Genomic DNA, 26,982 nt, shown 5'->3' on the forward strand with positions numbered 1-26,982 from the left:
ATAACTATGTGTTAAAATGACCATATAATACTATTTTTTATATAAAATAAATATTCTATTTATAAATAAATTACATAAAAATTATCATATAAATTTTTTTATCAGATTTTAAAATAAATTTGACGGGTGATATAAAATCATATTAATTTATATAATTTTTTTATAATTATAATATTTCAGCGTTATTTTATAAATTATTTTAAATATTCATCGTTTAAAACATAATTTTATAAGAAATGTAAAAAGGATCGCAACCGAATCATTTTCCTTCTTTATAATGCCCTCCGAACCCTCGTAGTTCTGTCTCTTCGAGAAGCCAGCCCTACTGACAGTCTCGCTCTCTCAAACAAACCCTCTCCAAACCCTAGCCTTCTTCTTTGTAGCCGTCCATGGAGTTTTGGGGTAAGCTACCTCCGCTTGCTCTCTTTCCTTCTCCATTTCAATCATCTTTATCCTACTGTTAGGGTTGGGTTTCTCATATCTATTTCATTTCTCGCGGACTGTGTTCTCTTATTCATGTTTTTCCGTCCGGGTTTCTTTTCTTGCATATGTAGTACATCTGATTGTGTCTCTCTGTTTCTTTTTTTAAGAGTGTGTGCTTTCGTCTTAAGAAATTGAATTTTCTTTTGTTAAATATATATATATATATTTTCTGTCTTGGCTACCCTTATGTATGGTTTTATTGAAATGAGAGAGAGTATATGGGCTTGTCTTTTATCTGTCATTTCCTTTTGTGTTGGAAAACTACGTTCTAATTTTTTTTACGAGTTTGTTTCTGTTTCTTTTCGGTAAGCGCTTGTCGCTTGGAGCTGGGGAGTTTGTTTTTATTTCTTTATGTTAAAAGGTACCGGGTAATGTATCTGTTACTTTTAGGTTTAGCTGCGTGCAGTCGCGTGATTTTTGTTTTGTAAGATGCTGGAAATGGTTTTTATTTTATTTTTTAGATGTTGCAAAAAAAATTTAAAATTTTGTTTTCCAATGCTAAAGTATCTATTCTGGGCCTGAGAGAGAATGAGAAGAAAAATAATGAAATTCCGAAGAGACATAAGGATGAAGTCTTATGCTTATTTCACTCTCTGTTTGTGTTTTGTGTGTTGCTTGGTATTATGATGATTTCGAGTGTTGTGTTCTGTTATGGGTGCTCCGCTGTTTTTTGTTCCTTGAAATAATGATGCTTCCCTCCCCAAAAACACATTGTCAGCTTCTAGGTACGCTTGCATATTATTTGTCTTTTGGATGTCACTTTTTTAACATCTTCTACAATTAGTTGTGTGGATTGTGGCCACCCACAACAAAATGGTTTTGTGGATTGTGGTGAATCCACTCAAATCAAATCATTTTGTGGTGTGATTACTCTTGGTATAATGAATCTATTTAGTCATATCAATGCACAGACATATGTTGATTCGTGCTTTTGTTTCTCTAAGGTGTTGAAGTCAAGGCAGGACAGCCTCTAAAAGTAAAACCTGGCGAGGATAAGGTCCTACATCTTTCACAGGTAAGTGTTATTGTAATTGTGCTAATATTTTATTTGGGTAATTCTCAACATTATATGCAGTTATTTTGTGCGTGCTGGGAATGTCTGAAATGGTGCTTTTTGTGCAGGCATCTTTGGGTGAGTCTAAGGCCAAGGGAAATGAATCTGTTCCTCTCTTGTTGAAGTTTGATGATCAGAAACTTGTCTTGGGAACCCTTTCCACAGAGAACTTCCCTCAGCTATCTTTTGATTTGGTTTTTGAAAAGGAGTTTGAGCTCTCTCACAACTGGAAACATGGGAGTGTCTACTTTTTCGGTTACAAAGCTTTTACCCCAGAAGAATATCCTTCACATTTTCCCTTCCTGCCCAGTGAATGATTATTTGATACTTCCCTTCTTTTAAAACTGGTTGATAGACCTTGAGTTTCTTGTATTTGGTTAAGTTATTTGATCATTGATGTTCTTTATAACTTCTGAGTTCTTTTTGAAGTCTCTATTGAAGTTATGCTCTCTCTCATTGAAGCTTGCAAAACTGTTATTTCTGCAATGCATTGGTCTCAAAGCTGAAAGAATCTCATTGGTCTAAGATGAGATGAGATGGTTTTAGATGAAAGATAAAAGTTAAATAAAATATTGTTATCATTGTTTTGGAATTTGAAAAAGTTGAATTATTTATTATATTTTCTGTGAAAATTTAGGAAAGTTGTAATGATGAGATGAGATGAGTTGAGATGATGTGAGATCACCTCCCAATCCAAATGAGGATGCTTTCCTTGTTTTTGCCACTGGACTGGAGAGTTCACCATTCCTGTTGCTTCGTATTTTTATCTAGACTACCTGAATATTATTTTTCTCATGTAATGTGAGAAGAAAGTCCATGGTTGCAAATCATGCTAATGCCTGTTGCATGCTATCTACTTGAGGTCCAGATGTCTTCCTTCTTTGATGGTGGTAGTTATTATAACTAGTGTGTTCTTACCACTAGTTTTTTGTGCTTCCTTGACTTTCTGATGTCGCCTTTGCCACGGAGGATCATGATGGTGAGTGCTGTGAACGTCCTTTTCCCTAACATATCAATTTTGACTGTTAATAATGTCCCCTTTTTAATTGTACAGATTTTGATTCTGATTCAGAGGACGAGTTGGAGGATTTGCCATTGAACAGCATAGAGAATGGTGGATGCTGCCACTGCATTTTACAGTTTTAATAGGTGATTTTCTTTTGAGATTTTATCCCCTTCTGCCATTGACTGGTTAATAATTTTCAGGTAAGGCTGGTTCAATAGTTGCAACTCAAAGCATTGCTTCCAAGCCGGAGTCTTCTGAAAAGAAGGTTAAGCTTGTAGAACCAAAGAAAGATGATGAGGATGATGATTCTAGTGATCAGGTATGCTGTCATTATATTGTTGAATAAATGCTTCATCCAGCTGTGCTCTATGCACTTTGGTTAATCTTTTTATATCTTCTTTACCATATATAAATATTGATATAAATAAGAATTTTTTAAATTGCTAAGCATAAAAGTTGCAAGTTATTTCCTAATAGCAGAACTTTTTTTGTTTCCTCCACTCTTGGAGACATGAAATTGCAACAGAAAAGTTCATGACCAGCTATTGCAATCTCCAGAATACTCTTCACAAATAATCTTTTTATTTTTATTATTATATTTTCCCAACAAGCATCTTGGGCTTTTTAGTGTTCATGCGCCCTTGGTGAACCATAGTGTCTCAATCTTGTCCCCCACACAAACCCCTCATATTCTCTAGAGAGTATATATACTATTTTTTAAATTGCTGGTAGAATATTATTTGATCGGCTTTGAATTTGCATAACTAATTGTTACAGGATGATGACGATGACGATGATGATGAAGATGATGACGACGATGCGATGTTAGTAGAGTCTGGTGATGAGTCTGATGAGGATGAAGAAACACCCAAGAAGGTTTGAAACTTCTCCACATTTTTCTTAGAAAATATCTGGACATTATATTTTTGTATAATATTAATAATCTTACTGATCTGGATCTTTTTTTTTTTATAATATCTTTAACTTTATGTGTATTGTTGAAGGCTGAACTGGGCAAGAAGAGACCCTCTGATTCTGCAACCAAAACTCCTGTTCCTGCTAAAAAGGCAAAATCAGCTACTCCTCAAAAGACAGGTGATTTTCTTTTTTTTTTTTAGCCTTTTTCTCTTCATACGTTTGTTAAATACGATTTTTCTACAGATAGTCTGTAAACCTTATCATATATGACGGATGCATAGTGAGGTCACAGATTCAATTACTTAGTGGGTGCTTTACTTTATAGCAATTAGAAAAATGCCTTTATTTGGTTTTTCATGTGTGCATTGCTTAGATGTGTTTTTATAGTTTATCTTGAGGTAATTAACCATTTGCATCTGTATGTAGTGTAAATCAGCAGTCATAATACCAATGATGTTCATTACTCTCTTACATTTCCTTTTTAGGTGTGGGTTTATATGTTTATATTCTATTACCTTATCCCTGACACAAATTTTACTTTTTGTTATTGGTTATTATCTTTTATTTTAATTTTTTTTATTCCTAATTGAATATCCCTGACTATTTTTTAAATTAATGACAAGCTGAATGTCTCGTGTGCCTTGTAACTTAATTTTGGCACTAAAATGATACGTCCCTGTGACCAAACATAGCCATCATGTTTTGTGCCAATTGTGTTTGTTTTTTGACTGATGGATGGTTTCCTATGTTTGCCAGAGTTTATAAATTACGTGGAACATGCGTGTTGGGAATCTCTATGGGTGTTTTTATCTTTAAGTTTGGATTATTTTTATTTATGCCTAGTTGCGCTCCTGCCTTAAAGGTCCAATGGTTTACTTTGAAATTTATCTGGCATTGAAATCAATTATGGCTAGACTAAGCGCGGGCCTTGATATGATGGCTGTTTATATATGCTATAGATGGTAAGAAGGGTGTTCATACAGCAACTCCGCATCCTTCCAAGAAGGCTGGAAAGACTCCTGCTAATAGTGATCAATCCAAGGCACAGACCCCAAAATCTGGCGGCCAATACTCTTGCAAATCTTGCAGCAAGTATGTTTGCTTTCAATATTGGAGAGTGTTGACTCCAAGTCTAAATGAGGTTTTCATTGTGTTTTAACAGCTTTTATCTCTCGTGTGCAGGAGTTTCGGCTCAGAAACTGGTCTTCAGTCTCACACAAAGGCCAAACATAGTGGCAATTAAGTAACTGGGGTGATTTATCTTCAATATATGGCTGTTGTACCATGCTCTTGAATTTTTTTTCGTGAGAATTATAGAGCTGAGTTTTATTAGAGGGTTTTGCTTAGTACTCAAGTGTCGAGAGGGGTTTTAGTTGTTTTTGGACGTCTTTCAGAACCATTGTGTTTCTTGGACCTTCCTTAAAGGACAGGTGATTTTGTCTTCATCATATTTTGGTTTAATCAACTTTTATCTGCTATACTTCTGGACTGCTGCACAATTAATTAGTAAACTTGGATGGTTAATTTCTATAAATGGCGCCAGGTGGGCTTTTTATTTTTAAGGGCCAATGTGGATTAGCTGAATTAAATTAGTGTAAAATGTCCCGTCTCCGTCATATGCCTCGCTCCTAATAAACAATAATGTTAGCCAATTATATATAATTTAAGAAAAATGAAACAATTTCACTGCAAATGCGTGCTTAGAAATGATCTGTATAACATGACCAATAATCTCAGATTATATGTGAATACTAGTGAATGAGGGTAAAGAAAAGGAAGCAGTAGAGGAAAATGAAGAGATCGGAGAATGGGAGAGGAGGGAGGAAGCTAGCTAAAGAAAGGAGGAGATAAAATTAGGAAGGGGAAAAACTGCAATGGATGGGGGGGAGGGGGTAGGGAAATGTTCAGGAGAGGAGTCAGAGAGCCCGGTACTTCTCCATTCCTTCGGTAAGCTACTGTTGAGGGAGATGAGGAGTTTAGAACAAAGTTTTGAATTTCCTTTTGATGACTGTTTTGAGGAACTGAAACGAAAAATTTTGGTATCGGTGCATCTTGGTATATTATTTTGGAATAGACATTATATAAATAAATTTTCTATATATATAAACTATATTTCATAATAACATGATCAGCGTAATAATAAGCAATGAAAAACGTAACAATGGATAAAACATCGATGAAAAGCATCAATTTATTTCGGCTTTTTGATGAAAAGTCGAAATAAATTTTATTTTTATTTTCTACTTTTTTAATTGTTTCAGAGCATAAAATTAGTGTTAAAACCTTTGGATTTTTACAGTGCGAAGTCAGCGTCTGGAGATCTTGTATGCCAGTGTGGAATGTACAAATTATATTCATTTTTTCTCTTAATGTCATAATTACTTTACATATTCATTTTTCATAAATTACTGTTCTATCCTCAATTTTTAATTTATTTTAAAAAATATCATTAAGTTGAATTCTGGTCCAAAATGACCATTCCGGCCGAAATACCGAAATTCAATCGGAATGGACAGAAACTAGCCGAAACAGTCGGAATTTAAGATGGTACGAAATATAACCATATCTTATGTTGGTTATTGTTTCGGCATGAAAAATTCCGCCATTCCAGCCAAAAAGGAATGAATTGTAAAACTTTAGTTTAGAATACTCGTGAGACTCCTTCTCCCCATCCCCTTCTCTATTTTTACATAAAAATAAAAATAAACCCTCCAAAGAAATACCAAAGCACACCTAAGCGAGTTTTATATTGAAAGGAAATGTACGAGTAAAAAGATAACACTTCATGTAGTATGTATTTTGGTGTACGTACGTTTCTCCCCAAAACCAAGTGGAAACCAGACCAAGCAGGATTCTTTGAACATTGGCAGACAGGTTCAAGAACATCCTCTTCAAGACAAACTCATAGTTGAACATGTATTGTGGTCGATCCAATAGTTAGAAAATAATTCAAGCTGAAAATAATATGAGAGTGCCCTTTCTTTGTCTGAAAATAAATTCTTCTTCTGTTGCTGCAGTAAGACCGAGCTTTCCAGCAACATTTCTTGCTTGGAAAAAATATGAATTATTAGCTGATACTTCAAAATGAATGCATGAGAAGAAACCGTATATGATGCAGACGAAATTTTCTTTGGAAAACAGTGTGAGAATATATTGGTAGATCAGCACAATAGTCATGGAGAAGGTTTTGAATGTTGGCTTGCAAAGAATTACATCGAATAATATGGCAACATTGACCACAACTGAAATGTGATGTTGATCCTCTTTCTCTATTCAATCGTTCTTCTTTGGTTTGTTTACCCAAATCTAAACCATCTTATCTTATTTCATCTTATATCATCATTATAAATTTTTTAAATTTTTATACAAAATATAATAAATTATTCAACTTTTTGAAATTTCAAAACAAAACTAATATTAAAAAATTATATTATAACAATATTTTATTCAACTTTTAACAAAACATCTCATCTCATCTCATTTGAATTGTGTAATTAAATGACATTATTTTTAACTTATCGTCGGAGGAAAAGTTGCACGGAAGATGATTAAGCTAAAAAATAATATTATAGAGAGTAAATGAATAGATATTTGATTTGGGATGAATCTAGGGTTGAGCACCGATTGGATTGAAGTCGGAATGGCCAATCTCTGACTTTGACTTTGTCAGAGTTCAAATCCAACCTCCGACTTCAACTCTGAAATGCACATCCTCCGCTCCCACTCCGACTCCAACTGTTGGAGTCAGAGTCGGATTTTGGGCTTTTTTTTAGTCTTTTTTAACTTCATATTGGCCCACTTTTGAAAAAAAAAAATTGTGTGGGCTTTCAAATTTCAAATTTTTCAAAAATTACAATCAACTAAATAATTCATTTTTTATTATAAAAAAAAAAATTCAACTAACTTGAAACAAGTAACATGATAGTAACATACTAACATGCTGTCAAAAATAAAATAAAAATAAAAGAAATGAGAAACCCAACATTTTCTAAGTGCAAACCAAATTGAATGTTCCCAAAAAGGTAACAACAACAAATTACAAACTTCCAAATGCACCAAAATAAATTAAATTACAAACTTCTAAATGCCCTACAAATGTTCCCAACAACAATAAAGTAAATGTTACAAATTTCCATCTTTGACTACATCGAACCAGGCTACAAAGAGCCTCAAAGCTGGAGCAGAATTGCAGCAGATGGGTCTCTAGATCGAGGGAACCTAAGTCATATTAGCACTATTTCAGAGTCAGAATTCAGACACATCCTAAACGGGTGAATAAAGAAAACAAGCAAAAAGAACGGAGAAATAGCAGCATTTTGGTGATTAATGGATGTATTGATCAATCCTGCCTAATATGCAATTAATAAGCCATGTGGGGTGCTCCTTGTCACCAGCCATGAGTAGAACCACAATGTACAAATTTGCATCCAAAATCTCTATAAAAAGAGATGCAATATTACATAGAATGGTCCAAAATCCCTCTATACTTTTTTTTTTTTTTTTTTTTTTTTTATATATATAAGTAAAAATCTCTCTGTACTGTTACTATCATCTTCCAGGTACAGGAAAATAAAGATATTTTTTTAAAAAAACTTTGCACTGTAGCAAAGCCAAAAGTGGAGCCAGTTGGCTTCTTAACAGCAACTTCAAGTTCCTCACACTCAATATTGGAGCCATACGCTTTACCGTTCCCATCCTCGGGGACATGGAAACTCACAAGATAGAAGATGCTTCTCATTAGTGGGTCGGTGTAAAGCCCCTCATTTACACCTTCATATAGAAGATGCTTCCCATAATAGTATGGAATTTCATGAACTGCTTAAGTATGTATGAGTCTTCTGAAAATGGTGGAAACATTAACATGTAAATAATTTTAATAGTACAAATATTAACATGCAAAATTAAGACATTGTTCACATTTGAGCTTACTAACCAGAGTTAAAAGGATACAGAATTAACAGAGATGGAAAAAGGAAAATAATAATAAAGGCCATCAGTGAAAAATGAGGATGATTCTGACATCTCCAAAATAAGGACTACATACACCACAAATCAAAGAATAACATTTATTGCCATTTACATCAAGTACGAAGTTCATCAAGACAATATATGGAACAGAGTACCCTAATAGAAGAAGGTTCATTCTTAGTTCAGTAGCTACAGCTATTTTTGTAACAACATGATGCTGTGCCAGCCATCCCCATTAATTAGAGACTTTCTAATTAACAGAAAAGAAACAAACATGCAAAAACCTTAGCTTTTATGTGTGGAGAATTTAAACAAATCTTAACTAATTGGGTAGGGTATATATTCTTGCACAGATCCCAAACGAACAAAGACATTAGGAATGAGTGATGTAGTTTGATATGATACCCATTCAGAACCAAATTATCCAACTGTTCTGCAGCCTGATGCATAATTTTCTAAAAAGGAGGATGGTGTCTACCCTCACGGCCATTTCTAACCTTGGTTTGAAACCAGCAAGTATAAATCAAGCATCTAACCACAAGCATAAAATGACACAAGTAAACAACCTTTGAGCAGAATATATATATGTAAACAACCACAAGTATATTCGACTTGCCTAAGACGAGGAAGGCTCCAGGGGATTCGAAGAAACCCTAGAGAGAGAGGAAATTCGAGAAATTATTTAAAGTTCTTTGAGGAGAGCGGAATGCATACGCAATCGAACTTCTCTAGTTTGTGAAGATCGCGATGAAGGCTCAGAGAGAGATGTCACGGGTGCTTGTGGGCTGGCTCATGAAGAGGAGAGAAGCATCGAGGCTATATAGCAAGGACGGGATTGAGTGGCAGCAATGACTTTAACTACTAGTTAGGAAGCATACGACTTGTAGGAGTGCTGTGTTAATAATACGCTGCGTTTTGGTGTAAGTAGGTTGTGAGTCAAGGTCGTTTAGTTTTGTTTGAGTCTGTGTTTTGCTTGAAATGGTGCATTCCATCTGAGCATTCACATTGGTCTATGCATATGCATATGCAAAGTCATATTTGCATAATATGAGTCTAAATTCATCTACATTGGATTATGCATCTTCAAATATTTGCATAGTTATGTACAGTACCTTTACATGTTTAAAGATCTACTATTCACTCTCCAAAACATATTTTATTCATTCTTTTTCTCTCCTCCCACTCTCTTTCTACATATTTTACCTTTAAATATTTTATTACATATTTTACTCATTCACTTCTCAAAAAATATTTTACTTAAATATTTTACATATTTGAATATCAAACCCTATTAAAAAAAAGCAAAAAAAAAAAAATAAAATGATAATATTTTATTATTATTTTGTCTCAAATTTGCATAATCTAATGTGGAAATTTTGCTTGTATGGTAAATTAGATCTCCAAAAGATGTGATTTTGCATATGCATATGCCTAAACCAATGTGAATGCTCTTAGGAGATATTAGTTGCGCTTTATGTTTGTAGTCATGCGTTTTGGGATTCTTTCATGCTCTGCGTGTATATAAGCAGTGCGTGGCCTGTGTAAGACTTCATTCTTTATCTCTTGAGTTTCAATAAGAATTTGGAGGTTGAAAACTCCCTGGCAAGGGAATCTTGCATTTGGTTCATTCTTTGGCGTGCATCATTCTTGTTTCTTCATTACTTGGTATTCTTTCTATATTCTGAGTTGTTTGAGGAGTGCAATAGTGTTCTTAGTAGCAAGAACGTTACAAGAGATCTGATACGACTATATTACCTTTGACCAAATGAATGGAGAAGAGAGAGATAGGGCTTACCAGAAGAGAGAGAAAAGTCGTGTGGTGGGAGGGGAAGCGACGACGTGAAAGTGAAAGGGTGGGTGACGGCTCCAAGGGAGGCTAGAGTTTTAGTAAACGACACCGTTCCCCTGTACATTTGTTAGTATAAACTGTATAATAATTATAATTATCATTCTATTTATGATTTTTATAATCATAATTTCTTCCATCACTAAAAATTATAATTATAATTTTTTCCATCATTATTATTCACATTCGTCAATTTAATTGTTAGTACTGATAATGACAATTATTAATCAAGAAGGTTTTTTAAAAATGTGAATCCATTCATCATAACAAAATTACAAATGTGACTTATTAATACAGGAAAATCCCGACTATAAGCCAACCTATTAATCTACTCTGGAGTATCGCCGTACATGAAGTAGCGGACATTGTCTTAACTTCTAAACCTCTCCGAAAAGAGAAAGCACTCTGTATAAAACAAAATGACCAGCCCCTCCAACCTTCTAAGAAGGTGGATTAAGGGACATAACTGCTTTGGACACTAAGTCTAAAAGTGTACTCCTAATTTATTACTAACAAAATAACATAAAACTACACTATCATACAACCAAATACCAACGAAACCGAGCATCAGCGAGGGCCTGGCGGCACACCCACCCCAGAAGACGGCATCAGTAACCCAAGCACAGCACGAGTACCCAGCTTACATGCGGACTGACTCACTAAAAAATGAGTAGCACTAAAGCTATCCCAAGTGTAGGAGAATGTCGTGTAATAATTAGGAATAAATTCCTAAATCGTCTCCTCACGGAAAGTTATTCAAAAATCAAATTCGTTGAAAATGGTGAAAAACTTCACAAAGAGAAAATAAAATGATGGTATGTGCAATGGATAGAAAAGGGTACTAGTCATGGACTAGATTCATGTTTTTAGATTTTGATTGTCGGATTGGAATATAAAGGACTAATAGATTAAACTCAGAAATTAATAAAACTAAATTAAGAATTAAACTAAATTAGGAAGTAATTGACAAAGCATGCACTAAAAATTAAAAAGCCCCAAAATCAATGTTCTAGGGTTCATCATTATATTCAAATCACAAATTCTCAAATTAAACCACCGTAATTGTAATCACTATTAAAATGAAAGCTTAATTGAAACGATAAAAATAAATAACATGAATTAAATGAATAACAAATAAATTACTCAAACGTCTAAATCAAAATTCTCCAAAATAATTTAGAAACTCAAAATTGAAATGAAATAGCAAGTAGGAAATTGAAAAGATCAAGCCAATTGAATGGAGATGAAGATTCGAAGCAGTGGAGGAGGCTGAGCTACAGTGGCAATTGGACCTCTCAAGAAGTTCTTCAATCTACTGCAGTGTGAGTGAATGATCCAGTGGAAATTGTGTAGCTGCGTGAATGATCGATTGTATGAATCATCCTCTCCGAATCTGAACGAAAATCAAAGGAAAAAAGAATTCTAAGTGTTTCTCTAATCAAAATAGAGTTTTCCAAGCCAAAAGTCGGTCATAAGATGTAAAAAATCATTTATATACTCTAACGGCTGAATAAACACTAATCTGTAAAATGCGATATTCGCTCGAGCGGAGTATCGAGCGAACATCGAACGTTCGACTCTGCCTAAATTCGCTCAAGCGGAGGGTCGAGCGAACATCGAGTGTTCCACTCTGCCTGACTTCACTCGAGCGGCCAAATGCCTCCGCTCGATCGATCTCATTTCCCGCACACTCGCTCGAGCCCACTGTCGAGCGGAAGTCGAGCGTTTGAATCTGCCTGAATTCGCTCGAGCGGCAAAAAGCTGCCGCTTGAGCGATACGTACCATAATCCATAGTAATCAACGGTTGATAAAATTAAAGCAGAAATTCATGCTTTTAATCAATTAAAATTACAACTTTAATTTATTCATTTTTCCATATAAAACCAATGATAAAGTAATGAAAGAATTAATATATATTGGTTCCAAAAGCATTAAAAATACAATAATTCAGCTCAATCACACCCCCCAACTAGCATTTTGCTAATCTTTGAGCAAAATAGTAAAAATTAATTGAGATGAATATTGCATAAAGATCGAAATTCAAACAAAAACAATCAAACATAATTCTTAATTCTCACAAAAGTGACACGTTACTACTCAACTCCCAAGGGTTATACCCACCAAGACTATCTCAACAATCTTTTACATAGAATTAAGGCAAATGTCTCAGAACTCAAATGTGTGTGTGGAGCTAAACTGGTTGTGTGTTCCTCATTACTAGCCATGATTTGTCATAGGATTTTTCAACCTTAAGATTAATCATTGCTGATTCTAACTACATCAAAGCCCAAGAGTCTAGCAGTTTTCACACCAGCTCTGTTTTTAAAGGTTGAACACTCAATCCCCAAAGTCTTGGGTAACTGTTTCTAGCCCTTTTTACTTAGGAAAGTTCACTAAGTTGCTTTTATTCCTTTTCTCTCTCTTTGTTTTTTTTTTCTTTTTTTCTTTTCTTTTCAAATCCTTTTTTCTTTTTTTCTTTTTTTTTTTCTTTTTGGCATGGCTCGGTAGTCCTGCAGTTTGCTTCTCCAGTGTTAAATCAATAAATGGTAAATAAGGAACACTACAAGCGTAAGCATGTGCAAAATATCCTTCAAAATTTGCCTTTCGTTCTACAAAGATTTTATCAAGTTTCATCTCAATAAACATAACATCCCGGTGTTTCAAGCTACATATCAAAAAAATATAATGCATCAAAAATCATGCTCTATGTTTAAGCTTGAAAATAAATCTTCACAAATGATCTCGCTCAATTACTCCACCAAAATGCTCAAATTTCACAAATCTTATATTTATTTATTTATTTTTTTTTGTTTTTGTTTTTTTTTTAAATGTGCACACATACTACCTCCAACTAGTGAGATACATAGTCTTCAATGAATCGAACGAAAGAAAACAAAGTGCACAGAACTAAGCAAGCAAAACAAACAATCAACATGAAGTATAAAACCAAAGCAAAAGAACAAATAAAATAAATGCAAGTAAAGAAAACTGTAAAGAAGGAAAAGCAACTTAAAACACTTCCCTGGGGTCTTGCACAAGTAAGATCTCTTCATGTGGATCAAAGACATTCAGAAATGACTTTAGACGTTGTCTGTTGACAGTGAAGCTATTACCATTCTTCGGATTGACAATATCTATTGCGCCATGAGGATGAACGGTCTTTACAATGTACGGCCCACTCCATCGAGATTTCAACTTTCTAAGAAAAATATGCAAGCAAAAATTGTAAAGGAGGACTTCCTGGCCAAGTGTGAATTGCTTTGGATGAATTTTCTGATCATGCAGAATTTTCATGTGTTCCTTTGCAAGCTGAGCGTTGTCATAAGTATTCTGACGAGTTTCATTCAATTCATTGATCTGCAATTTTCTTAGCCCTGAAACTTCATCAAGTGACATGTTAACATGTTTTATGGTCCAAAGAGCTCGATGCTGAATATCAACAGGTAAATGACAAGTTTTACCATAAACTAATCGATAAGGAGACGATTTGTTTTAAAAGCTGTCCTATAAGCCCACAAAGTATCAAGAAGTTTAACCGACCAATCTTTCCTATTAGACTTGATGATTTTCTCTAAAATAATTTTTATCTCTCTGTTTGTCAATTCAGCTTGCCCATTTGTTTGAGGGTGATAAGGGGTAGAAACTCTGTGTGTGATACCATATTTCTTCACAAGTGTAGAAAATAGTTTATTGCAAAAATGAGAACCCACATCACCTATAATAACTTTTGGCATGCCAAAACGAGCAAACAAAGATTGCAAAAATTTCAGAACAACATGATGGTCATTTGTTTTGCAAGCAATGGCCTCCACCCATTTTGAAGCATAATCCACAGCCAATAGGATATATGTGTTTCCAAAAGAAACTGGAAAAGGTCCTATGAAGTCTATTCCCCAACAATAAAAAATTTATAAAGTAAGAATAGGGGAAAGAGGCATCATGTCTCTTTTGCTAATGGATCCTAATTTTTGACAAGGCTCACAAGTCTTGCAAAAATTATAAGCATCTTTAAACATGGAAGGCCAGTAAAAACCGCTTTGCAAAATTTTTGAAACTGTTTTCTTTGCTGAAAAATGACCAACACATGCACCCATATGACAAAATCTCAAAACCGAAAAAAACTCATCATCAGGAATGCATCTTCGAATCAATTGGTCTGAACAATATTTAAAAAGATATGGATCATCAAAATAAAAGTGTCGTACCTCAGAGAGAAACTGACGCTTATCTTGGGTGGACCATTCAGAAGGCATTCGCTCAGTCACCAGATAATTGACTATGTCAACATACCAGGGAGCTTTATCAACCACAAATAGCTGCTCATCCGGGAAACTATCATCAAGAGGAAGGCAGACATTTGAAGAAGGAGATGATGACAATTTAGAGAGGTGGCCAGCTATCACGTTTTCAACTCATTTCTTGTCCTTAATGTTGATGTTGAACTCTTGAAGTAATAGAATCTAGCAAATCAAGCGTGGTTTTGCATCTTTCTTAGCCAACAAATACTTAAGAGCAGAGTGGTCAGTGAAAATAGTAACAGGAGAACCAAGAATATAAGTCCAAAATTTATCAAGTGCAAAAATCACTGCAAGCAATTCTTTTTCAGTAGTGATATAATTTTTCTGGGCATCATTCAAGGTTCTACTAGCATAATAAATCACAAATGGCATATTATCCACCCGTTGCCCAAAACAGCTCCTAAGGCATAGTCACTAGCATCTGTCATAATCTCAAAGGGAAGGTCCCCCTGCAGGGGTTGTATAATAGGGGCAGTGGTAAGCGACTTTTTCAGGGTATCAAAAGCTTTTTGGCACTCATCAATCCAAACAAATTCAATATCATTTTGTAAAAGAGTGCACAAAGGTTTTGCAATAGAACTAAACCCTTTAATAAACAGCCTATAAAAGCCAGCATGACCAAGAAAAGAACGAATATCCCTAATTGTCCTAGGGATAGGAAGTTTAGATATTAATTCAATCTTTGCATTGTCAACCTTTATACCCTCAGAAGAAACAATATGCCCCAATACAATGCCTTGAGTAACCATAAATTGGCATTTCTCCCAATTAAGTAAAAGATTTTTTTCCTCATATCTCTGGAGAATATGTGCCAAATTATGCAAACAACTCTCAAAGGATTTTTCAAAAACAGAGAAATCATCCATGAATATTTCACAAATATCATCAATCATGTCAGAAAAAATACTCATCATGCATCTCTGAAAAGTAGTTGGAGCATTACACAAACCAAAAGACATTCTAGTAAAAGCAAAAGTGCCAAAAGGATAGGTGAAAGTGGTTTTCTCCTGATCCTCATGCGCTACAACAATTTGATAATAACCAGAGTAGCCATCCAAGAAACAATAATATGCATTACCAGCTACTTTTTCCAAAATTTGATCCAAGAATGGTAAAGGAAAGTGATCCTTCCTATTGGCTGAATTGAATTTTCTATAGTCAATGCACATTCTCCAGCCAGTAACCATTCTAGTTGGAATCAACTCATTTTTATCATTTTTTATGACAGTCAAACCAGATTTTTTTGGTACCACTTGAGTTGGACTTACCCACTTACTGTCTGAGATAGGGTAAATGATATCTACTGTGAGTAGCTTAAGCACTTCCTCTTTCACAACTTCCTTCATGGTAGGATTGAGCCTACGTTGAGCATCACGAACCGGTCTAGCATCATCTTCAAGATGGATTCTGTGGGTACATACAGCGGCATCAATGCCTTTGATGTCGGCTATTGTCCAACCAATTGCGTCTCGATGCTTCCTTAATACTTCAATCAACTGTGCTTCATCCTTCTGATTTAGCTTTGAGGAAATCACCACCGGAAAAGTGCATTCTTTAGGACCAAGAAACACATACTTTAAATCTTAAGGAAGTGGTTTCAGCTCTAATTGGGGAACTTCTTCCTCTGAAGATTTAAGCATGTCTGGTGGTGGTAGAGCTTCAAACTGGGGTTTCCATCTTACTCCCGCAAATTGTACTTTAAGTGGTAAAGAAAAATATGCAAAACAATCAAAAAAATCAAAGTCATCTTCATTGATATGATCAATTTTCTCATCAAGTAAAAATTCAGGTGTCTGAAAAATATAATCATCACCAGAGAAGGGAGAAGTTGAGTAAATAAAATCTATTGGTGTCAAACTCTCCACAACATTCAAATCACTTGTGTCATCAAAATGTGCTGGCATCTTGCAAGCATTGAAAACGTTCAACTCAAGTGCCATGTTTCCAAAAGTAAGTTTCAAAACTCCACTTCTGCAATTGATCAATGCATTTGATGTAGCTAGAAATGGTCTTTCTAGGATGAAAGGAGTTTGGTAAATAGTGGAGACCGGCTGCTGCATATCAAGAACCACAAAATCTATTGGGTAGTAGAATTTGTCCACCTGGACCAACACGTCCTCTACAATACCCCTCGGTACCTTAACTGATCTGTCAGCCAACTGTAGCATGATGGAAGTCTTTTTCAGCTCACTCAATTCCAACTGCTCATATACTAAGAATGGTAGCAAGTTCACACTACTTCCCAAATCAAGTAAAGCTCTCCCAATGCGTGATTCACCAATCATAATGGAAATGTTGGGAGAGCCGGGATCTCCAAACTTCTGAGGAGTCTCGCTCAATATCAATGCACTAACTTGCTCCGTTAAGAAATCTTTCTTCTTCACATTCAACTTCCTCTTCACTGTGCACAAGTCCTTCAAAAATTTTGCATATGAAGGCACTTGTTGTATGGCATCCAAGAATGGAATATTGATCTTCACTTGCTTGAAAATCTCTTGAATCTCCTTGTGATACTTGTTCTTTTGGCCAGCTGCCAATCTCTGAGGATAGGGAACCACAGGTTGGTATCCCTTACTAGTCTCAACATCTGCACTCACAGGCTTCTTCAGTTCTGGTCTCACTACTTCTGATTCTTTCTCAACTTTATCAATCTCTGTTACATCTTCAGGTGTAGGACCAACTACCTGTGTGTCTATAGGCATCTCTGGTTGGAGAACTTCCTTCCCACTTCTCAAAGTAAGAACTGCCTTCGCTGTCTTAATAACATCCCCTAAGACATTATGCACTTGCTGTTGTTGCTGCCTGTATACTTGAGGATTAGGCTGAAGCTGTGATGGAAATTTTCCTTTCTCTAGGGTGCTCAAGGTTGTACTCATCTTATTAATAGTACATCGCAACTCATTTATGGCCTGAGTGTTCTGATTATTTGTGGTGGCCTGAATCTGCATGAATTGCTGAAGTATATTGGCCATCTGAGCCATACTGTCATCTAGAGTCTTCCTTGCAGATGATGAAGGCTGAGAACTCTGTGCAGCTACATGAGGCTGAAATCCAAGATAAGCTACATAAGGATAGCTCTGAAGATTCTGATATGACGGATACTGGTGTTGAGGAGCACCCTGATTAAATGGCTGCTGCTGAGGTGGTGGGGACCGACCAGGCTGATCATTTCTCCATGAGAAATTTGGGTGATTCCTCCACCCCGGATTATATGTGTTGGAGAAAGGCTGATTCATGCTCTATTAACCCAGTTAGCTGATTGCATCTGCTCAGACCCACCTTCTTGAAATACTAGCATAATCGGGCAGTCTTGGGTCTTATGGTTTGAATCAGCACATATAGAACATGCCTCTACTATTTTCACAGCCTTCACTTTTTCCATTTCCATGACCTCTAGTCTTCTAGTCAATGCAGCTATTCGGGCTTGAACATCAGTGTCTTCTTTAAGCTCATATTTGCCCCCTTCAGAAATAGCCCTCAGTGGCTGCACTGCTAATGGAACTCGATCAGTACGAGTGTTCCATTGTTGTGCGCTCTCAGCAAGGTAGTCAAAAAATGATAGTGCTTCATCAGGTTCCTTGCTGAAGAACTCCCCATTGCATATTGTCTGAACAAACTGCTTGCATTCTTGAGTGAGACCAGTGTAAAAATAGCTCATCAACCTCCAAGATTCAAAACCATGATGTGGACAAATGTTCACCAAATCTTTAAATTTTTCTCAACTGGCCTGAAAGGTCTCATCAGGTCTCTGATTGAACTGGCTGATTTGCTCTTGCAAAAACTGAGTACTTTGAAAAGGAAAAATTTTTTGTAAGAATTCATGCTGCATATCAGACCAACTAGAAATAGAATTAGGCCTCAAAGAATTAAACCAGATCTTCGCTTTATCCTTTAAAGAGAAAGGAAATAAACGAAGTCTAATGAATTCATCAGTAACAGCCCTAGTGATAAAAGTAGTGCAAGCCAACTCAAAATCTGTCAAGTGTTGGTAAGGACTCTCAGAATCCATCCCGTGGAACTAAGGTATCACTGACATCATGCCATGCTTAATAGAGAAATTAGGTGCATTTTCAGGTAAAACTATGCATGAAGGTGTAGTGGTGCGAGTGAGTTACAAATAATCCTTAAGAGTGCGTGGTGCAAGTGCAGCCATGTTTTCTGATTCAATTTCAATTTCCTCACCTGACTCACTAATAGAAAAGACAGAAGAGCTATCTATCTCCAAATTGTGTATACTACTCTCAACACTCGATGTGACTCTAAGCAACTTATTTGAACTGTCCTTCACCCATGACATGAAACATCAGTTTAAAGAGCATAACAAAAATAACGAGTTTAAATTTAAGCTAAAATACTTTCCCCAGCAACGGCGCCAAAAACTTGACTCACTCAAAAATGAGTAGCACTAAAGCTATCCCAAGTGCAGGAGGATGTTGTGTAATAATTAGGAATAAATTCCTAAATCGTCTTCTCAGGAAAAGTTACTTAAAAATCAAATTCGTTGAAAAGGGTGAAAAACTTCACAAAGAGAAAATAAAATGATGGTATGTGCAATGGATGGAAAATGGTACTAGTCATGGACTAGATTCATGTTTTTAGATTTTGATTGTCGGATTGGAATGTAAAGAACTAATATATTAAATTCAAAAATTAATAAAACTAAATTAAGAATTAAACTAAATTAGGAAGTAATTGACAAAGCATGCACTGAAAATTGAAAAGCCCTAAAATCAATGTTCTAGGGTTCATCATTATATTTAAATCACAAATTCTCAAATTAAACCACCGTAATTGTAATCAATATTAAAATGAAAGCTTAACAAAACGATAAAAATAAATAACATGAATTAAATGAATAACAAATAAATTACTCAAACGTCTAAATCAAAATTCTCCAAAATAATTCAGAAATTCAAAACTGAAAAGAAATAGCAAGTAGGGAATTGAAAAGATCAAGCCAATTGAATGGAGATGAAGATTTGAAGCAGTGGAGGAGGCTGAGCTACAGTGGCAATTGGACCCATCAAGGAGTTCTTCAATCTGCTGCAGTGTGAGTGAATGATCCAGTGAAAATTGTGTAGCTGCGTGAATGATCGATTGTATGAATCCTCCTCTCCGAATCTAAACGAAAATCAAAGGAAAAATGAATTCTAAGTATTTCTCTAATCAAAACAGAGTTTTACAGGCCAAAAGTCGGCCATAAGATGTAAAAAATCATTTATATACTCTGACGGCGGAATAAACACTAATCTGTAAAATGCGATATTCGCTCGAGCGGAGTGTCGAGCGAATATCGAGTGTTTGACTCTGCCTAAATTCGCTCGAGCGGAGGGTCGAGCGAACATCGAGTGTTCTACTCTGCCTGACTTCGCTCGAGCGGCCAAATGCCTCCGCTCAAGTGATCTCCTTTCCCGCACACTCGCTTGAGCCCACTGTCGAGCTGAAGTCGAGCGTTTGAATCTGCCTGAATTCGCTCGAATGGCAAAAAGCCACCGCTCGAGCAATATGTACCATAATCCATAATAATCAACAGTTGATAAAATTAAAACAGAAATTCATGCTTTTAATCAATTAAAATTACAACTTTAAACACTGATTGACGGATGGAGGGAAACCAAAAAAACAAATAAAACAGACGGAAGAAAAACAAAACAAAATTAGTGGTGCCTGCAACACAACCACTCTTAGAGGGGGTCCGACGGTCGTTCGATGATCACCTGGAGTCTTAGGACCCAGAAAAGCCAGGTTTTGATCCGTCAGGTGGCTCCCCGGTGGCGCGTGACAACCACTCTCTGGTTCTGTCCGAGACTCCATCCCATGCGTGCGAGCCACGCTCCCTCCCTTCTGGCGCCGCGTTCAGTGGTCATGAAGATCGGCATCTGGCCAACGCTCTGGTGGGTTGCTTGTTGACGGTTGGTGGCTGGAAACGGTCTCGCCGGAACTCCCCTCCTTTATTTACTTGAAAACACACAAAAACCCAAACAAAAGGAAAGCTAACACAAAACAGCAAAAAGAGAGAAGAAGGGGAAATTTGGGGGGGGGGGGGGGGAGCCGAAGCTCCCACCTCCGTCGGTCGATCTGGTCTGTTAGGGTTTTATGGAGAGAGAACAGAGGGTTTTTTCAGAGCCGCTCTCTTCGCAACCGTGGATTTATAAATCAAGAAGGTTGTATTATAGTATTGATTATTGATAATTACATATTATTATACTATAGTATTACATGTTATAGTCTATAGACTTGTACTATGGTTTTTAAAAACGGTAGTATCTTATTTTGTAATAATTATTAACGATTATTGTTTAACCAGTTTCAAATTACAATTTACAATGTTATTATACTATAGTATTACATGTTATTAACTCAATATAATAATTAACTCATGGGGCCTTGCTAGTATATTATTGAGTTTAACTAACTATATAAGATATAATATAAAATTTATATCATCAATACTTTAGTTATTATACATTAGTAATTAGTATTACGTGTTATTATAAATTTATTATTTAGATATTAGTGTTTATCCATTAGTGTTACGTATTATTATACATGAGTATTATAATGTTACATGTTATTATGCATTTTAATATTTATATAATAGTAATTTAGTGTTACATGTTAGTAATATTGAAATAGCATGATGTTTACATATATTAAACTATTATTAGTCAATTTAGTCTATATATTATAGTATAAATATATTATTTTATAATAATTAACCCATGGGGCCATGCTAGTATATTATTGAGTTTAACTAACTATATAAGATATAGTTATATTAAATCTATATAATCAATACTTTAGTTATTATACATTAGTATTACAATGTTACATGTTATTATGCATTTTATTATTTATATATTATTATTAGATGTTATTATATTTATATTTATATGATTAATATCTAGAAAAACACATATTTTTATAAAATATGTACAATATCGAAGCAGAGTTGGAGTCGGAATGGAAAGGAGTCAGATTTTTCAGATTTCTGCTCAGTTTTAGATGAATCAAAAGTAAGGGAAAATGGTTCAATATATATTAAAAAATATATAATCATTATATAGAATATAACCATTGGAGAATAGAAAATGTTAAATGTAATTAAGAAAGACTTAATTCTCTACATGTCAATTATTGATATGCTGAAAATCATAAAAACTAACGAAATGAGTGTGGTAAGTAAAATAGTCAACAACATTGTAAGTATATATAACACTACTCTTAAAGAATATAATCTTCAAAAAAGTAATCAAATGAAAAATACAGACCATTTGAGATTATGATTGTTGTAATAATAATCGTTTGAAAATATGACCGTTAAAAAATATAATACAGAAATTATAAAAAGAAAAAAAAAATCATAAAGCAAGAGTAATAATAGATTATTCGATTGACATAAAGAAAGAATGAATATTGGAGTGTATATGAATAGGGAATAAAAAAGTAGTTTTGGTCCTAAAGGCTAAAGTCGGAGTGAAACTTGGGGTAATTGTGAGTGGTAGAAACTTGTAGGAAGAATGAATAAGCATCAAGCTTTCTGTGTTGATCTGAGTGGATTTCTCATTAGCAACAACTACCTCAAAGTTCCCTCCAATGAGTAGATTTAACCCTATTTTTTTTTTTTGCAACAGCACCACATAAAAAATTGCGTACTGGCTGTGTGTGTCTGTAAACACTAAACACCATCACCTCATCTAGCCTCATTATTTTCTACCCTATCTTTATTTTCATCCTTTAACTGCATTCTCCATTTTTTTGGATTCACTTCTTCCTTGTCCTCATCATTCTTCAAAAAACTGTTCTGACAAACATATTTTTCTACACTTGTGACACGGACTAAACCACTCGTCACAAGTGTAATATAGGCCCTTTTCACGCCTCTCCTTCATTTTTGATAGTTGTTCTTTTAAGGTTTTTGCAAATTCTTTATTGCTGATGGGATTGTGTTTTTCCTTATTTTTGGACTCGAAAATTGGCTGAAAATTTGTCTTCATACAAACGGGCCAATCCCACCACGGCTGGGGATAAATAGGCTGATTGATCTGGCTTGTAGTTGTTCTTTCCCTTCTTACACCATCCTTCAAAGTTTCGAAACCAGTCAGGATCTACCCACCGGAGCCTTAGGTCCAATCTTTTCGAGTTCTCTAGTCCTTGTTTAGATTAAACCCTACTGATGCTTAATTGAGCCCAACCCAGCCCAGCCCAGGAAAAGGACTTTTGTTTTGTTTTATTGGCCCTGAAACAAGCTTTCCCTGTCCCTTTCTGTCCCATAAACTCACTGGGCTGAAATTGTACAGTTCCCAGAATAAACCAACTCTCAAAACTCATTCATGTCAAACCCTTTTCTTCACCTCTGCGATTGGCTTGTAAACTTTTGTACTTGTTTGAATAATGTCATATATAGTTATACTTGAGAAATTTTATTTGCAGTCTCTACTCAGAGACTGCATATGCAAGTCCTTTATTAAAAGAGAAAAAATATCATTTTAAGAGGGATGTTTTAGTAATTTTAAAAAGTTTCAAAAATAAAATTACTTATGCATGGATTGCAGTGTCTATTTGAAAACTGTACATAGCATTGTTTTAGTTATTTTTGTGTATTTTCTGCACACTTCACTGATGTAATTAATTGCATTATTATTTTTAAATATACAACTAATTACATCAATGAAGTGTACAAAAGAATATACAAAAGTGACCACATAAAATTTTTGCTCAAAAAATTACTTACATACATTAGATATACTTTATAGTAAAAACAGTTTTGCAATCCAACGTATTATCCACATCAGTTTTTATCTTTATTTTTATAAGATGAGCCAAATATTTCTGGACTAAAGAGACAAAAGAACTACACGACGAAAGGGTGCAGCAAAAACTACAATCACCTCCTGCAATTGAGTAGCGGTACAGTAAACTCACGTACTCAAATATCTAGAAATGCCAGGTTTATGACTAGGTTCATGATACAGCCAAAGGACACGAAGAAGTGAGTTCTAGGAAAGTGGGAGCGGGATGAGGTAAAAGAGAACAAAACAATACTTCCTTTTGGCAATTCTGTGGTGGAAGGTATCTTGGATTTGTCCATCCGTGTGTTTTAGAGATTTACATATAATGTACCAAACATCCGTCTTCTTGTACTTCACTTAAGTTTTTGCCTCAATGTATACCCATACTGTCTCCTGTATATTAAGAAAATAAGACTGCATTATTAGAAATGGACAGTAGCTTGCAAATGCTGCAGAAAATATGTTCAAGTGGAGAGCTGCAAACATGATTTTTAAAGCCATAAAAAACACACATACACTAGCAGTACTAAATGGGGGGTTTTTGGTGCTCAAACAAGGATTTACCATCATACAGAATTTTTGTCCGAACATTAGGGTCTAAAATACGATATTTATTGAATATTTAATGCTACTGTTATTCAAAAAACTCACTCGATCAATTATAAATGTTACAAAATTTTACTTTCTGTCTGTGTCTTTTTAGCACGATACCCAAATCCAACATGCAATAACTAACACCAACATTTTAAAATCTAACAATTATGTTATGTGGAATCAAGGGAGAAAGTTGGGTGGCTATGAGATCGGTCCATTTAATGTATGGAAAGCATAGATGAATATATTACAAAAGAAGAAGTTGCTGAATCTGACATTAACGAGCTGACCCCATGTTGCAGAGAATGGGGCTAAGCTTTACACAACTAATGGACAACTGACGTAAAGAAGATCTCATGATGTGTCAATGTTGCATTGGATGCTTCATTTTTTAATTGTTTCAAAGAATTGGAGAAGAAGACAATGCTAATCAACAGCCCAAGACTGTGAAACCATGTGAGAGGAGGACCCCTCATCATCATCTGACAGATTTATCATCCAACATCTATCTCAAATAATACTTTGGTGGTCATGTGTCTCTGGCATCACGTGTTTTACTTTGAGTGTGTTTGGAAGCAACTTTACCCCTATCTCGAAAACAAAAAACAAGTGAATTTTAATTGCTGGACTTGGATTAGAGTGTACTGCCATCCATGTTTACGTATGTAGAATCAGTATTAGAATTCAAAACAGCTTAAACCGATGGAAAGATTAATCTTTCAACGTTAATGAATGAATCTTTTTGCTGGGATTGTCGGTCCTGAGACAACATGGGACCGAGCATTTAAAAAACCAGCCAGCTTAAGGTTGAAAAACAGCCAACCAATCTGGAAAAGACAGCTCATTTTCATTTTCTCACACACGTACTGCATTAATTTGCATCAACTGGATTATACGACTAGAAAAAGAGTCGTTGCAGGAACATGTGCATTTCGTACGTAGCTTCCTTCCTTCCTTCCTGCCTTGCAAAAATCCACGAACAAAGCCAAACATTAATAAATAGGAACTTCACTTTTCTTGTTATTTCTTTCACTTGCTGTTGTCTACATTGGTAAGTAATTATATATATAAATATATTCTCTAGTTGGTCCAGCTTTGTATTCTCCTTTACTTCAATATAGTACTCTTTTTTCAAGCAACTTTGCATTACAATTAAAATTGCTCATTTCGACGAGTATGGCTTACATCCTATTAAAATTTCACTGGATACATCATGTTAGAAAAAATGAATGAACAATATTGTTATAAGTGGAAAAATGAATCGACATATAAAGGAGAGAGGGAGTAGAAGAGGAGAGAGAAAGTGCTCGGGAAATTGGACTAGTTTGGTTACACAAAACTAAACCATCTCATCTTATATAATCGTTATAATTTTTTAAAACTTCCACACAAAATATAATGAACAATTCAATTTTTTCAAATTTCAAAATAAAAATAATATTATAACAATATTATATTCAACTTTTAACAAAATATCTCATCTCATCTTAACTACGTAACCAAACGAATCTCCAAAACTTTGAGAGAGAAAGTCAAGAGAGAGAAACAAGAATTTTAAAATTGAATTGAGATTTGAGTAAAAGGCAATTTAAATACTTAGATATGCTTGTTTACTTACATAATCCAACGCTTCATTAAATAACTATTTTCTTGATATAACTTCCATAGGGATCCATCTTTGTGTCTCTCTAAATCATCATGATTGATACTAGTTGTAACACCATCAAGGTGTCACCTACCCAACCACACTGTTGTGGCAGATAAGTTTTGGTGATTATGATTTGATTTTTTTTTTATATTACTAATGGATGTCTACACATCAATACCAACATAAGTGTAAACAGCATCAATCCTAAACCATGGTATTGAAAAGGAGCTTTGAAATATGTTCCTAAAATAACTGAAATTCACTCATTATTGTACAACTTTTACTTTTCTTTTTCTGGTTTGGTGATTGCTAAAAGTAATTGGATGTGATTGGAATTCCTTTTACATATTTTCTCAGCAATTAAAATTAATTTAATTAGGATTTTTAATTTGGGAAAAATTACTAATTATTTTATTGCTACCACCAAGCTAGAACTTTTATAAAAATAAAAAATAAAAAACTAAGCAAGTAACCCCTAAAGAAGGGTCATTGTCCTAATTCTAACAGGGTTTAAAAAGGTTGATGATGATAGATAGTAGTTGGTACCTCATCATTTCATGACAAGCCTATCAGAACAACTTGCTTTGGAAGTTTCCATAATCCATGAGACCAATAATTGGTATCTTTGGAAATACTTATTTTTTAAAAAATAAAATAAAATAAAATAAAAGTCATGTTGCCCTCCCAAGGATCTAAAGAGACTTCAATGTGCTATCTTTTAATAATAGCTTTAGTATTAAAATGTGTATATATATATGCTGACACTGCATGCCCCCCTCATTGGGTGCAGCCAAAGGAGAAAAAAAAAGGTTGGGAAAGATAATGACGCTTGTATTAGAAGTAAAACAAAAAGAAAGAGTAAACAATGTTGCCTTTAACATGACATAATTGTAATTACAAGGAAACAAAATGTTTAGCAATGATATAACATGGGATCATTAAACCCAATTCATGCAAATCATAGCTGCATATGATTGGGACTAGCCATGAGAGAGAGAGAGAGAGAGAAACCCAATTCATGCAAATCATAGCTGCATATGATTGGGACTAGGCATGAAAGAGAGAGAGAGAGAGACGGCATCGAAAGAGACATGAAAACGTTCCTCATGAAATTCACTTTACTTGATTAAGTTTGGATAGTGAATTGAGATAGTTAAAAACATATGAAAGTTAAATAAAATGTTAGAATATTATTTTTTAATGTTATTATTAATTTGAGATTTGAAAAGTTGAATTATTTAGTATATATTGTGTGAAAATTTATACAAATTATAATGATGAGATAAAATGGACTGAGTATCTCTTTCAATTCAAACCAAGTATTGTTAGTGAAGGAAAATGTATACTTATTTATTGATTTGAGTATGATAGAGA

At 34.8% G+C, this 26,982-nt stretch overlaps 1 protein-coding gene and 1 long non-coding RNA gene across 2 annotated transcripts; one reads left to right on the top strand and one right to left on the bottom strand.

Annotated features, from left to right (window-relative positions):
* The first annotated feature begins 244 nt into the window (after window positions 1-244).
* LOC122294811 (histone deacetylase HDT1-like) lies at window positions 245-4,941 on the top strand. Its single transcript, XM_043103796.1, has 10 exons — window positions 245-402; window positions 1,428-1,498; window positions 1,606-1,817; window positions 2,503-2,516; window positions 2,592-2,651; window positions 2,744-2,862; window positions 3,321-3,419; window positions 3,548-3,638; window positions 4,421-4,553; window positions 4,644-4,941. The coding sequence occupies exons 1-10, from the start codon at window positions 390-392 to the stop codon at window positions 4,702-4,704; spliced, it is 873 nt and encodes a 290-aa protein (XP_042959730.1). The 5' UTR covers window positions 245-389; the 3' UTR covers window positions 4,705-4,941.
* A 2,481-nt stretch (window positions 4,942-7,422) lies between these two features.
* Window positions 7,423-9,418, bottom strand: LOC122293463. The gene is made up of 2 exons (XR_006237289.1): window positions 9,144-9,418; window positions 7,423-8,299 (listed from the first exon to the last, which is right to left on the bottom strand). It is a non-coding gene; the product is annotated as an uncharacterized LOC122293463 (long non-coding RNA).
* Window positions 9,419-26,982: the final 17,564 nt, after the last annotated feature.

The sequence above is a fragment of the Carya illinoinensis genome, chromosome 14 (genome assembly GCF_018687715.1).
Source record: "Carya illinoinensis cultivar Pawnee chromosome 14, C.illinoinensisPawnee_v1, whole genome shotgun sequence".
Taxonomy (NCBI): Eukaryota; Viridiplantae; Streptophyta; class Magnoliopsida; order Fagales; family Juglandaceae; genus Carya; species Carya illinoinensis.